At 40.2% G+C, this 13,096-nt stretch overlaps 1 protein-coding gene across 1 annotated transcript in view; it reads right to left on the minus strand.

The window, feature by feature from the left end:
• The window catches only part of npy1r (neuropeptide Y receptor Y1), a 48,480-nt gene that overhangs the window by 14,513 nt on the left and 20,871 nt on the right, over window positions 1-13,096 (minus strand). Inside the window, exon 2 of the mRNA XM_017717452.2 lies at window positions 9,908-10,762. Coding sequence (XP_017572941.1) covers window positions 9,908-10,630 — 723 coding nt within the window. The 5' untranslated portion in view covers window positions 10,631-10,762. The remainder of the gene's footprint in view (window positions 1-9,907; window positions 10,763-13,096) is intronic.

The raw sequence follows: 13,096 nt of genomic DNA on the forward strand, positions 1-13,096 counted from the left end.
AGAGAGAGAGAGAGAGAGAGAGGGAGGGAGGGTGTGTTTATTCATCACTGACTTATGCTACTGGCTAATTTGCTCCAGCACACACATTTGAGGTCAGCCTCTTTGAAATTTCATGGCATCGTAAGCAGTGTGTGTGTGTGTGTGTGTGTGTGTGTGGTTTTGCGTGCATATGCATGTGAGAGCACGTCTGCATATCTCATTTAAGCCTCGCCATCTCTCGCTATCTTTCCTCTTGGCAGTGTTCAAATGAGATTAGTGTTGTTGTGGGTGCTGCACGTGGGTTTTTGGGCCGATTTCACTGACAGTGGACACGATTTAATCCCATAGTTATGGGGAAAAGAAAGGTTTTCCTCAGAACATTCCCGCGGTGGCGAGGATTCCGGACGTCCGTAATTTTCGCTGGGCGACCTACGTAACATGATGTGACAGTCACTGACCTCAGTGGACGTTTGTGATTGTCTGATGGTGGACATCTGGAGTTACGCAATCTGGTGAATGAGGGTTTAAAAAAAAAAAAACAAAACAGAGAGAGAGAGAGAGAGAGAGAGAGAGAGAGAGAGAGAGAGAGAGAGAGAGAGAGAGAGAGAGAGAGAGAGAGATGGGTGGGGGATTGGAGGAACAGGAAGGATTTTTTTCAACAGCTTGTGATTAAGTGAGAGCAAAAGTTACGAACAAGCCATGTATTTCAAGTGATAGTCTGGTGAAAAATCCAAAATGTTCCCCAAATGTAGCTGGTTTGGCGTCTGAAGTTTGCTTCTTCAATTTTACACTGGAGCTACAAGGCTAATGTAGACAACAAGTAGTAGGAGTTCATAACTGCATAAATAAATCATCACATACTTGCTTCAAACTGCACTCAGTCTGAAAAAATAGGCTTTTTCCCACTTTATGGACGAGTTTCTCCTCATCCATTTTGAAGTGGAATGGCAGAGTAATAGTAAAAAATAGAAAAGGTGTCCATGAAAATGCTCTACTGCTTGCAGCTGGTCTAGACGTCTTCATAGATTTCAACGGGAGCATTTTGGTTTTGTTGCTGTTGATTGCATCACGTGCTGGTAGGATGAAGGGTGTAAAGCTACAAGCTACTGCATGCCAAATGTGTCAGGTGAACAAACATAAAATGACAAAAGTAAGATGCCGAGTGGCACATTACTGTACTATATTAAAACCGGACCAATAAGAACGGCGTTCAATCACAAATATTTAAGATAAACAAAAAACAGACAAATGCTGAAGGTGTGTTACATGAGCTACTATTATTAGCCTAGGCAAAGAAAGTTTATTAATATAACACCTTTCATACATCGCTTTTGTTCAAAGTGCTTTACAAGTATGAAAATACAAAGACAGTTCATATCAGCTTCACAACTGTAGTTTTCAGTGAGTTAGGAAAAACCTGACAAAGTGAGGTGTTTACTATCTGAAGTATGTCCGCTTCTATTGAGTTGAAACACATTCTTTAAAAAGTTGGTTGGTATGGTGTCGCAACTACAGGATGATTTGAGATGACTCCCTAAAGCACTAAACTGGGATATTTTAATCATATCTTTTATGTCGTGATAGAGAGACACCAGTGTAAGTGTAAAAATAAAAAAAACTGTGTAAATAAAAAATTTATAGTAACTAATTCAGTTGTACCTTTATCTCATAAACAGCAAATTTGTGAAGTGTTAACTGATACCAAACGTAAAAACTTCATTTTATTAAATCTATATTAAGTGTAAAATTAACTTTGAAGTTGTTGGTAATCTGTGCTTCTCTGCAAGACTGCCTATGTGCTGTAGCTGTGCTTTGTACCATCTACAATGCAGCGCATCTCATACCGCTGTGTGGTCCTTTTAAAAGGCTGCAGTCTATCTATGCTTCTTTTCTTGGCTTAAGCATAAACTCTACCCAAAATGTACAGCGCAGGCCATCTGGTGAAGCACAAAGTTCAGACATTTCATGGTTCTGAAACACAAGATTGTATAACATTAATGAGATAGCAGTAGTGCAGTATCTGAATACATTGAAGTAAATATCCTGCAGATGTTCTGTTGATACATTATGTGCATTAAGCAGATGTATTGTTAATATGTTACTTCTATTAAGCAAAACCTAACCTTACCCAACCTTACCCAAGCCTAACCCTAACCCTGATCCAAATCCTAACCCTAACCCTAACCATAACCTCACCCTGATAGATAGACAGATAGATAGTTATTAATATTTTAATTATTTCTATTTTTTTTTTACTTTAGATTAATTTACATTAACATGTGCAAAGTTACTCATACCCTTGAAACCTTCGCTATTTTCTGAGAAAATGCAAGCTTCTGTATCTTCCCAAATGGCCCTGGAAATTTCTACCATCTTCTAGAGAATTCTAATCAGCCATAAATTGAGAACAGCTGATGTAGTAGTTCTCTAGTCAGTTACTATTCAATAGCACGTCATGGACACAACCAAAGTGTTTAGTGAGGACCTCCCGTTGCACATTTGGGCTGCTCACAAGATGGGAAAAGGCTATAAAGCCATATCCAAGTGTTTTCAAGTGCCAGTGGCCACAGAGTAAAGCATAATCAAAAACTACAAGGAGTTTCACACTGTAGAGTATCTCAAAGGGCATGATAGAAAGCCAAAAGTGATGCCGGTGCTGGCAAGAATAGCAGTGCGAGACGCCAAGAAGAATCCAAAGAACATTACCAAAGCCATCCTGGTGAATCTGAGTAATTGTAGTACCAACATCAAGGTATACACTCCAGCAGACACAAGGCAGGTCTCCAAGGACATTTTCCAAAGAGGACTTCACTTCTCCAAGACAGGCACAGAATAGCTTGACTAGCTTTTGCAAAAGCTCACCCAGGCAAATAAGAAAGTTTTTGGTCATCAGAAAATGGAACTGTCTGGACACAGATATGTGGCGTCCATTTGGCAAAGCAAGGTGAAAGGAGAAGCATCCAACCCCAAGCATAATGGTGGGAATGTTATGCTTTAGCAATGTTTTTCAGCCCATGGATCAGGCTACCATGTCAACGTAAACGGCATCATGAGAAAAGAGGACTGCATTAATATTCTGGAGGAAACACCAGGCAGTCTGCAGAAAAACTCAGCCTTTGGCAGCATTGGACCTTCCAACCAGGCAATGATCTGAACATACATACAGCTAAAGTGGTCAAGAAAACATTAAGATTTTGGAGTGGTCCAGACCTGAATCCCACTGAGAATCAGTGGAAAGAAATAAAGACCGTAATGGCAAGGACGCCTTCCAACCTCAAAGACCTGGAGATCATCACAAAAGAATCCCAGTGAAGACACGCAAAAAGTTGGAAGCAATTATAAGAACCATCTCACTACTGTTATGGCAAATAAAGGCTTTGGCATTGATTACTGAGAAAGGGTATGAATAATTTTGAACATGGCATTTTTGTAGAAATGTAAAAACACAGAAATAGTTTTTAGTTATAAATAATTTATCATTTATATCATTTATATCTCTAGCAAAATGTCTTACTGTCTTTTGGCCCTTTTTATGTCATTACAGCCATAAGCTATTGGTCAAATAAAAATTCAATATAAATCAAAATTTGGCACGAGAATAAGCTTGGGCTTAACTAATATTTGTTTTTTTTAACCTTGAAACACAATCAATATCTACCACATCTGCATCAGCTAATTACTACAGACAATGATTATGACACATTCCCCCATTGCCTCCTATTATAAGTGTCAAGTTAACAGTGTTTGTACCAAAACAGCATTCAGAGTAATTGACCATATGCTGCAGATGCAGACAGAGATTAGGCTGAAAAATGATTGAGTATGTCTTTAAACGATTCTACTGCCATCACCTGAATCTCAACTATCACTGGAGAAACACTTCGCATGTTACAGCAATAGAGGAGGTGGAATGCTCGTTCTATGCCACCTCGTGCTCTCATTTGGATGCTTCTTTAGCATAATAATCTCGGTATTTGACTGATTAAATCTACATATTAATGGCCAAGTATGCCTCCATTATTGCCCACCTGCTCTAAATGTCCCTGCTCGTTGGGACAGTGTGAACCAACTCTCTGTTCTTCCTCTCTCTCTACTTTGCTTTGTGTCTTCTCTTGGCCTCAGCGAGCAGTCAGGCTCATAATTATGGCCCTTTTTCAGTCTCTGAATTTTGAAAATCTGAAGTTATTATGTCTCCAGCTTTGACGGGCCTCATTTCCTCGAAACACACTCTCTCAGCTCTATCTCTCTGCTCTCTCTCTCTATAGCAGTGTATGTGTGTGTATTTGTATGTGTGTGTGTGTGTGTGTGTGTGTGTGTGTGTGTGTATATAAGAGAGCTGATGTGTCTGGTCATGCTGGCTGCTGGTCATGTTCAGTCAGGAACACACTTCGTTCCTCTGAGCCCACCGGAGTATGGCACCAAACCTCAGCTACTATCATAGTCTCAGCACAACACAATAGTAAATGCTCATTGTGTGTGTGTGTGTGTGTGTGTGTGTGTGTGTGTGTGTACTTCTGGCTGCTTGGAGATGATTTCATAGATGTTTCTCTTTTCTTCTCAAAAGACAGTAAAGATGTACATACAAACACCAATGACTCAAAACACTGCAGCATTGCAAATGCTATGTCCTCCATGTGCTGCCATGTACAGCCTGTCCTATATTTATATAGTATATTTATATTATTAAAGACTGGGAATCACTTGTCTTTATTTCCCGTAAGGAAAGGTGACAGTAAAGAGCTGGCATTATATAACTAAAATTACTGTACAAAAGTAGAATCTGCACTATAAATCTAAAATGATACTGGTTGATACTACTGGTTATCAGAATTTTAAGCCCCCTAAAATTGACATTTGCCAGAAAAAAAAAATATATATCAGGCCCTGATGAAACGGACAGAATGTGAAAGAGAGAGAGGGGGAGAAAGAAAAAGGCAGAGAAAGCATGTGTCCATGCTTCCGAAAAAAGTCCACTCATTACTTTGCCCCTGAGAGGAGCTGCCCCCCCACCCTACACACCCACACACAAAAGAATCCTCAGCTAACCTGAACAAAATAAGCCGAAAAGGGTTCAGACTAATCCACTGTCAGAGTAACTAAGCTACAAAACAAATTCATCTACTAAAACTGGTCAGATGTCTCTTCATTACGTTGCCTCTGTGCACACCTTCTAAATCCTTAAAGTCCTAGACAGTCATTACTGAGCCCCAGAGACCACCCACCCACAAACACACACACACCCTCAGCTAACCCCACTCCACACGTCAAAACGTATGAGTCACACTGAAAAAATATCTTGGCAAGTAAAAACATCTTAAATCAAGTCGATACACTTTGTACTTATTATAGTTTGTCAGAAAATATTTGGTGACACTTTCTGGGTCAAGGTTAAGGTTAGAGTTAGGATTAGGGCCATGGTGAGGGTTAGGTTTAGGTTTTGGGATGGGGTTAAAGTTAGGATATGTTCGTTCATGGCGTTCATCTTGCTTGTTTCAACAAACAGTTCCAAGAAATAATCAGTTTCAAGAAATTATCGGTCAACAGAATAAGAGCATTTAAACAAAATAAAATAAACAGTCTAGAAATGAGTTAATCTTTTAGACTAGATTTAGGATCATTTCACTTGCCAAGATATCTGTTTTTGCAGTGTATGATTTGGTATTGTTCCACTGCAATCCTATTACTTCTCACCCCTGACTCTTATTTTGACTGAAGCTGTATTAATCATTTTCTTAAAGAAACACAAACATTATAAATCTATCTCCCCAGGAGGCTAGAATGGAGATATATGGGTCACACGTCATAATCTTCAACGAAATACGTCTGACTTCAAACGCTTGATGTACATCCTCCTCGTTTTTGAAGCATATTCATGACATGCAAATCAATTTGGAAAGACGTTGCTGTACGGCCGACAGACGGTACTAATTTTTCGTGGAAACGTTTCTCCTTGTTCTCCACCGGTTCACAATGACATGGTGCTTGCTGTGTCAGAAGTCAAGCTGAGATAAAGCAAGAACAGGTTACCTAGCAAAAGCTTTGCTGAAATGGTTTTGCAGGCGTACAATTTCCACAAACTGAATGAATACATGAATAAATTGGGATGGAAATGTGGACATAGCGGGAGATGTGATGAGGAAAACTGTGCTGTTGCTGGAACGTGACGGAATAAAGCACAGAATAAAAGGAAAAGAGACCGTTTCTGAGCTCTCAATTAATATGCCCCACAATCTTAAGATGTAAATTGTTTAACCCAGAGGACTCGCAGTCATGATAAAAGCTGAGTTTTGAGGTTTCAATCTGTGTGTAGTTCCATGTCCTTTATTCTAACTTTGGAGAAACTCACGTTTATTTAAAAAAGGTGTCACAGATCATTGGCAGCAGGCTATTACAGTGAAAATGGGCCTTTAAAAAACTCGGCCTTCCTTCATGCTTTCAACGAATATGTGAACACAGCCTGAAGTCACAGTTCAGTTACAGGACGTGCCTTCAGACTCGATCATATCAGTGCCTTGATCAGGGATAGGCAACTTTTGTCCAGGAAGACGGCACAGTTTGGTGTTTGCATTGCTCTGACACACCTTGTTACGCTCATAAGGAGCTTGTTAATTTGCTGATAAGTCAAATGAGCTGTGACTGATCTGGGAAAATGCTAAACTGTGCAACGTTTTAGCAAAATGTTTTTTTCTAATTCTGCAACATGCAAGCAGTGAACTGGGCAGGATCTTGCTATATACTGCAACTTTGTCGATTGAAATGTTTTAAAACCACTGTAGCAACGTTTAAGGCTGGCCTTCATTATTATGACTGAATTTATGCATTGACATCACCAGAAAGTCATCTGGAATATCTGTGATTTATTAACTCTTTTCCATAGAACGCAATTTCGGAGCATTTTGGAGGTCCCACTGTTGAGCTTTTTTTCTTCAACACTGTTGATGGGATATATTTAAATGGAAATGTTTATGATTCACAAAAAAATTGTAGGTGAAGAAACAAGTCAACACTTACAGCTGTGTTTTTATCATGTTTAAAAGCTATTTTTTATCATTTCAGTTGGCAATAGAGCTGGGCGTTATGGCCAAAAATGTTATCACGATAAACAAAATGTTCATATCATTCGATATCGATACATATTGCGATAAATGTCAAATCATTATTTCTTTCAAGTTTGAAGGCTGATTTTTGATAAACACTTCTCCTTTTACCCCACGACCCTGAGGGAGAAGCGGCTTAGAAAATGGATGGATGGATGGATGGATGGATGGATGGATGGATGGATGGACTTCTCCTTTTAGGTACTATATATTTAAACTTAAAGCGGTGCATTTGTGTGTTTGATCTACAGTATCATCAATTCGCCGTGTTGTGTGAGTGACGGAGCGCTGCTTAAAGTTAGCCAGCTGATAACACAGCTAGCCTGGAGAGACAGTGCTCTCGCGCTCTCCAATACCTCACAGCTTCCTCAGTTTATTTTTGTTGAAATCAGGGCTGTAATTTGCATGAACACACTTTTTTCTTTCACTTTCGTTGCTTGGGAATGCACTAATACTAAAATATGACTTTTTGAGCGCTGTAACAGTGCCTTGGTTGAGAGGATCAGACATGGTTTAATGCTGCTAAAGCTGGTTAGGATGTATGGATAGAGGTGAGTTCACTGTACTGAACAGTTACACCACTGATCTCGTCACTCACACTTTGTCACAGGAGAACAGATCGCCGGTTGCTCCACTCAAACAGGGAATATATAACTCCAAGTTTCAACCATTGCTAAAGACTCCCCGAAAAACTCGGAAGTATGCCCTCTCCTGGTGACAGCAGAGTAGTGTCACTTTCCTTTCAGTAGAAAACGCCACCAGGGCTTTCGCTAGAATGCGAAAGAGTGAGAATGGAGTATATCAAAAATGTATGGATTATAGTGGATTATAGCAAAAATGTATCTAACCATTCTTATCATATTTTATTATAGTAATCAAAAATGTCTGAGTTAATTTCCATTTTCATGGAGGGGGCCTGCAAAAAGAGGCTACAGGGATCATTTGCATATTACAGCCCTTTGCAATATCAGTAGTGCAAAAGCTAATATTGTGACAATTATGGATTGATTCATTGTGCCCTAAATCAGAGCTAAAAACAACAGTCATTTGGAGATGCTGGTTTTTAGCTGTGTTTCTCACAGACCCAGTGTACCGCAAAGGCTACCTACTACTTGAGTCTAGATATGACTATGTTCAAGGCTTTTGTTTCATTTGCTTTTTCCTCTCATAACCAATTCTCTACCCTTGTCCAAAGCTATACATATCACAGTGCTGTCAATTTGAGCGGGGAAGAACCTGCTTCCTTGGAGAATCCTTGGGAGAGAGCACAATCAACTCAACTTGCTATGTGATGGTGAAGATGTCTGACTGAATCAGTAGCTTGTTCTGCAAAAGGAGGGTGACCTATAAAGTCTTATTCCTTCATCTTCATAATGTGGCCAGTGGTGGCTATCTAGGAGGCTTCTTTATGTACCAGTCAAATGTTTGGACACATCTGCTCATAGAAGGGTTCTACTCATTTGAACTATATCCACATTTAGAATAATAGTGAAGACGTCAAGTCTATGAAACACAACATATTTTTACAATCTTCAAAGTGGTCTCCCTTTGCCATTTGCTGTCACTCAGCTTCACGAGGAGCCATCCGGGATGCTTTTCATACATTATTGAAAAAGGTCCGCATATGCAAATCGCACAATTTAAATGACATTTCCTGTTAAACAATTTTGGATTTATATTTATATTTTGTATTCACACTTTGTTTTAGCAATAAAATGTCAAGCTGAACATTCGCTGAATGAAGAATGAAGGGTTTCCTACACGATGGATGTGTCCTGGGTGATTACCTGAGCGTCCAATGGTTTCACACAAAATGTGGACCGGCAAACAAATCCACCAATTACACATGGTCAGAGGCAGATGACGTATATATCTCAAGCCTTCTTCATAGACTCAAAACTCCAAATGTGAGTCATGTACAATTTTGTGATGAGATGGAATCCAAAGGGTGATTTTACAGATTCAGGAAATGTTTGAACTGTATTTCTGCACTGTTTTATCACAAAGATGGAAACACTGAATTTGATGCATGGGTGAGTTCATAGACCCCAGAGGGTTAAACAAAGATCATTCGTTGTGCTTCTACTTGTTTGGAATGAAAACCTGCAGCCACACCAACCCTTTATGGATAAGACTGATGACCTCTGCTTTAGACTAAAATGTACTGAAGATGCTGGAAAATACATATATTCAATGATGTGTGTCCAAACGTTTGTACAATTTATGTATTACCTTTCGTCTTTGTAATTAATTATTAGCTCAAGATGAAGTAATACCATATATCAAGGCTCCCACCAAGATACAGATTTGGAGGAACAAAATTGGAGGAATTTTGTATGGCCTAAAGTTACAGATAGTTGAAGTTTAACAGTGCATTCATCACTGAAATGATTGCCAATTGCCAATTGTCAAATGTCAAGCACAATTGTCAGCTGTTATCTGTCAACTATGATAATGTCAGCTTTCAGGTTTGTTAAAAAAAAACACAGAATCTCACAAAACTTTAAATAATACAAAAACAAAACAATCAACCTATAAATCTTGTACCATAACACAAAACTTTACCCTAAAACATGAACATAATATGCACTCTTACAATCTGTCACTCTCAAACAAGAGCTCCAAAGTGCCCAAAAGAGTCTTTAGTCCTGTTAGAAGCAGTATAACGGTTCTGGCTTGCTTACATAGCATTTAAAGAAACAATAGTCTTTATTGGCAAGATTTCCTCCAATGGCAGTAAATCTTTGACATCTTAAAAACATTGTCTGATTTCATCAACTAACCACTTTTATTTTTGTGCTCTTTTGGGATCTGCTCAAATCTCTCCTTACCTTCAGGTAACAGATGAATATGAAACACAGCGGCACGAGATACTGCAGCAGCAGCATGGCGGAGGTGTACGTGAGCTTGAACTCACGGGACGGCCACTCTTCCACGCACACAACCTTGTCGCGGTAATGCTCTTGGAAGATGGACGGCAGCTGCCGGAGAGGTGCGTCCGTCACCACGGAGAAGACCAGGAAGGGTGTGGCGGTGAGCAGGGCCAGCGTCCAGGTGAAGGCAACACCCAGCCAGGCTTGGGACAGGCTGGGGCGCCAGCCACGGGGGTGTATGATGAGCTGGTGCCGCTCAACAGCGATCAGCACTAGCGAGAAAATGGAGACGGAGACGGAACAGCACTGCACAAGGCTGTTGAGTTTGCACATGACAGCGCCGAACACCCAGTGGTCCATGAAGGTGTAGATAAAGGTGAAGGGCAAGCACATGATTGCCATCAGCAGGTCAGACATAGACAGGTTGGCGATCAGAACGTTAGTAACATTGTGGAGCTCTCGCTGGCGGGCGATGACCAGAATGAGTACCAGGTTGCCTGCAATACCCAGGAAGGCCACAGCACTGTACGCAATGGCCATAATGACAAACAGCCACTGGTTACCGTGGCACTCGTCAGCGTGGGCAATGGCTGAGAGGTTGCCGAGGGAGCAGTTGGTGGATGCCGTGCAGTTCAGAATGGCAAGAGGCGGGATGGGAGGTAAGGGGGCGGGGTCAGGCATCGTTGCTCCTCCTCTTTTCCACTCTGATTGAATGAGGGTGGGGTTACGTCAGGTCATTGTAGACTCCTCCCCTCCCACAAACGGCCTTTTCAAGGTCAAGACTTCATAACTTCTGTCATTTGGCAGCAGGTACTGTCAAGAAAAAACAAATAACAACTATGGTAAAAGAAAACGCTTGATATTCTTTTAAAAAAAAAACATCTTAAAACACACTTATTTAATATTGTATTTTAAAAAATGTTCTAATTAAATTTTCACTAAAATTTGATTTCTCTTTCTTCTGTACTTTATTTGCTTTTTACCTTCAGTAAAGCACCTTTTAAACTTGTTTTCAGAATAAATGCAATTTATTTTTTTAGCTGTTTTTGTCTCCCTTTTTTGTTCAAGCTTTGCCTCTTTACTAATCTTGATCAAATTACTCCGTTTTGTCTGTTGTTTTTTTTTCAAGCTTTGCTTACTTACTGATCCGAATCAAAATCACAAGCTCCTCTTTCTATCCTATTGAGAAAGCATGGCCATATTAATTCAGCACTTAAAACATTTTTCACTGGCCTCTGCTCTGCCCCTCTCAGTCTACTCATACTGCAAATCCACTCATATGCACATTTAATAATCTCATTATTTTTGAAGCACAAAGCGCCGAACCACAGGTCACACAATATTACCTACATTAATAATGTCCTGTCTCTCCCAGACGGGACAGCCTCTTAATGTGTGTATGTGTGTGTGAAGGAGATTAAGCAGTTAATTATGTTATATTCTGATGCATTATGCATTTCTTTATTAGTTCATTTACAGTGATGTCATCTTCACTCATGTTGGAACTGACGAGGCGAGTCAAGGATGCATCATCTGTCAGAGAATATGAATCGGGTTGTCAAGGTAACAGAAGTGACAGGGACACCTTTTTTTTTTAAGTCTCTAATTCTGTGACTTTTTTTCTCTCTTTCTGTCTGTGCATGTCTGAGCGAGTGTGACTCAGTAACATTCTAATAATTTCTTCATTTCATGCGTTTAGACACTCAATCAGGACATGCTGCAACTGGCAGGATGATTTGTCTTCCCGCAAAAGAGCAGACTCGTCATTAGTGCTGGGTCTCGGCAACAACGTCACCAATAAGATACATATTACGATCATGCCACAGTAAGATGAACACAAGACATAAAACATGGTAGACAAAGAGGGTCAAAATCAGCTGTATTAGTAGCCTAATTGAAAGATACACCCAGACAAGACTGTGTCTACCGTGTCTGACTTATTTTTCTACAATATACTGCCAAAAATATTCACTCAACCATCCAAGCCTTACATCACCAAGCGCAATGCAATGCGTCGAATGCAGTGGTGTAAAGTGCTGCCACTGGACTCAAGTGCAGTGGAGACGTGCTCCTTGCAGTGACAAATCACGCTTCTCCATCTGGCAATCCGATGGGCGAGTCCGGGTTGGCAGTTGCCATGAGAACGGTCTGACTGCATTGTGCCAAGTGTAAAGTTTGGTGGAGGGGGGATTATGGTATGGGGTTGTTTTTCAGGAGTTGGGCTCGGCCCCTTAGTACCTTGCTTCAACACCAAGAGATTTTTTGACATTGGAAAACTGTGAGCCAGGTCTCCAAAATCAGTGTCTGACCTCACAAATGTGCTTCTGGAAGAATGGTCAAAAATTCCCATAAACACACTTCTAAAACTTGTGCAAAGCCTTCCCAGAAGAGCTGAAGCTGTTATAACCGCAAAGGGTGGGCTGACATCATATTAAACCCTATGGATTAAGAATGGGATGTCACTCAAGTTCATATGCATGTGAAGGCAGACAAGCCAATACTTTTGGCAACATAATGTATGTAAGTACAGTATCTATTAAGAGTTTTAGGGACAGCACTGCTAATTATTGCAGATGATAGTTGCAGATTATCCAATAAGCTAAGAAGGCAGTGATGTATGGACAGGTTGTGAGGGGGTAGCTTATACTGGATGGTAACTTTTTTGCTGCAGTTTAGCCAGCCAGCCATATATATAATGTATTATAAATATACATAATGGGAATTTCGAGTTATCGTTAAGTAAAAGAAGTTCAGGGTCCATGGGGAAGTATGTCTTGGTCAGAGAAGAGATGGAATCAACAACCAATCCCACAAAATGTGCGGATATGGACGGATGAAAACACAAAGACTGCAAAATTGTGTTTTCTCCCAAACGAAACAACACAGTGCTACAGAAGATTTATATAAGGTGACAACATTAAATGCTAGTTTGAGGACGGAACGCCCCTATAACTCTTGATGGAATATTTTCATGGACCTTTGCACTCTCTTATATATGTGATATGTTTAAGTGAATGATGTAACGGTTATGTCATGTGTCCTGTGCTGTATCTACGATTGGTTCTCCTCAATGTCACAGCTGGACTGAGGGTAGCCCACAAACCAAAAATATCCAGCCAACAGTGTCCTGTGGGCAGTGTACAGTGA

The sequence above is a fragment of the Pygocentrus nattereri genome, chromosome 22 (assembly GCF_015220715.1).
Source record: "Pygocentrus nattereri isolate fPygNat1 chromosome 22, fPygNat1.pri, whole genome shotgun sequence".
Classification (NCBI taxonomy): domain Eukaryota; kingdom Metazoa; phylum Chordata; class Actinopteri; order Characiformes; family Serrasalmidae; genus Pygocentrus; species Pygocentrus nattereri.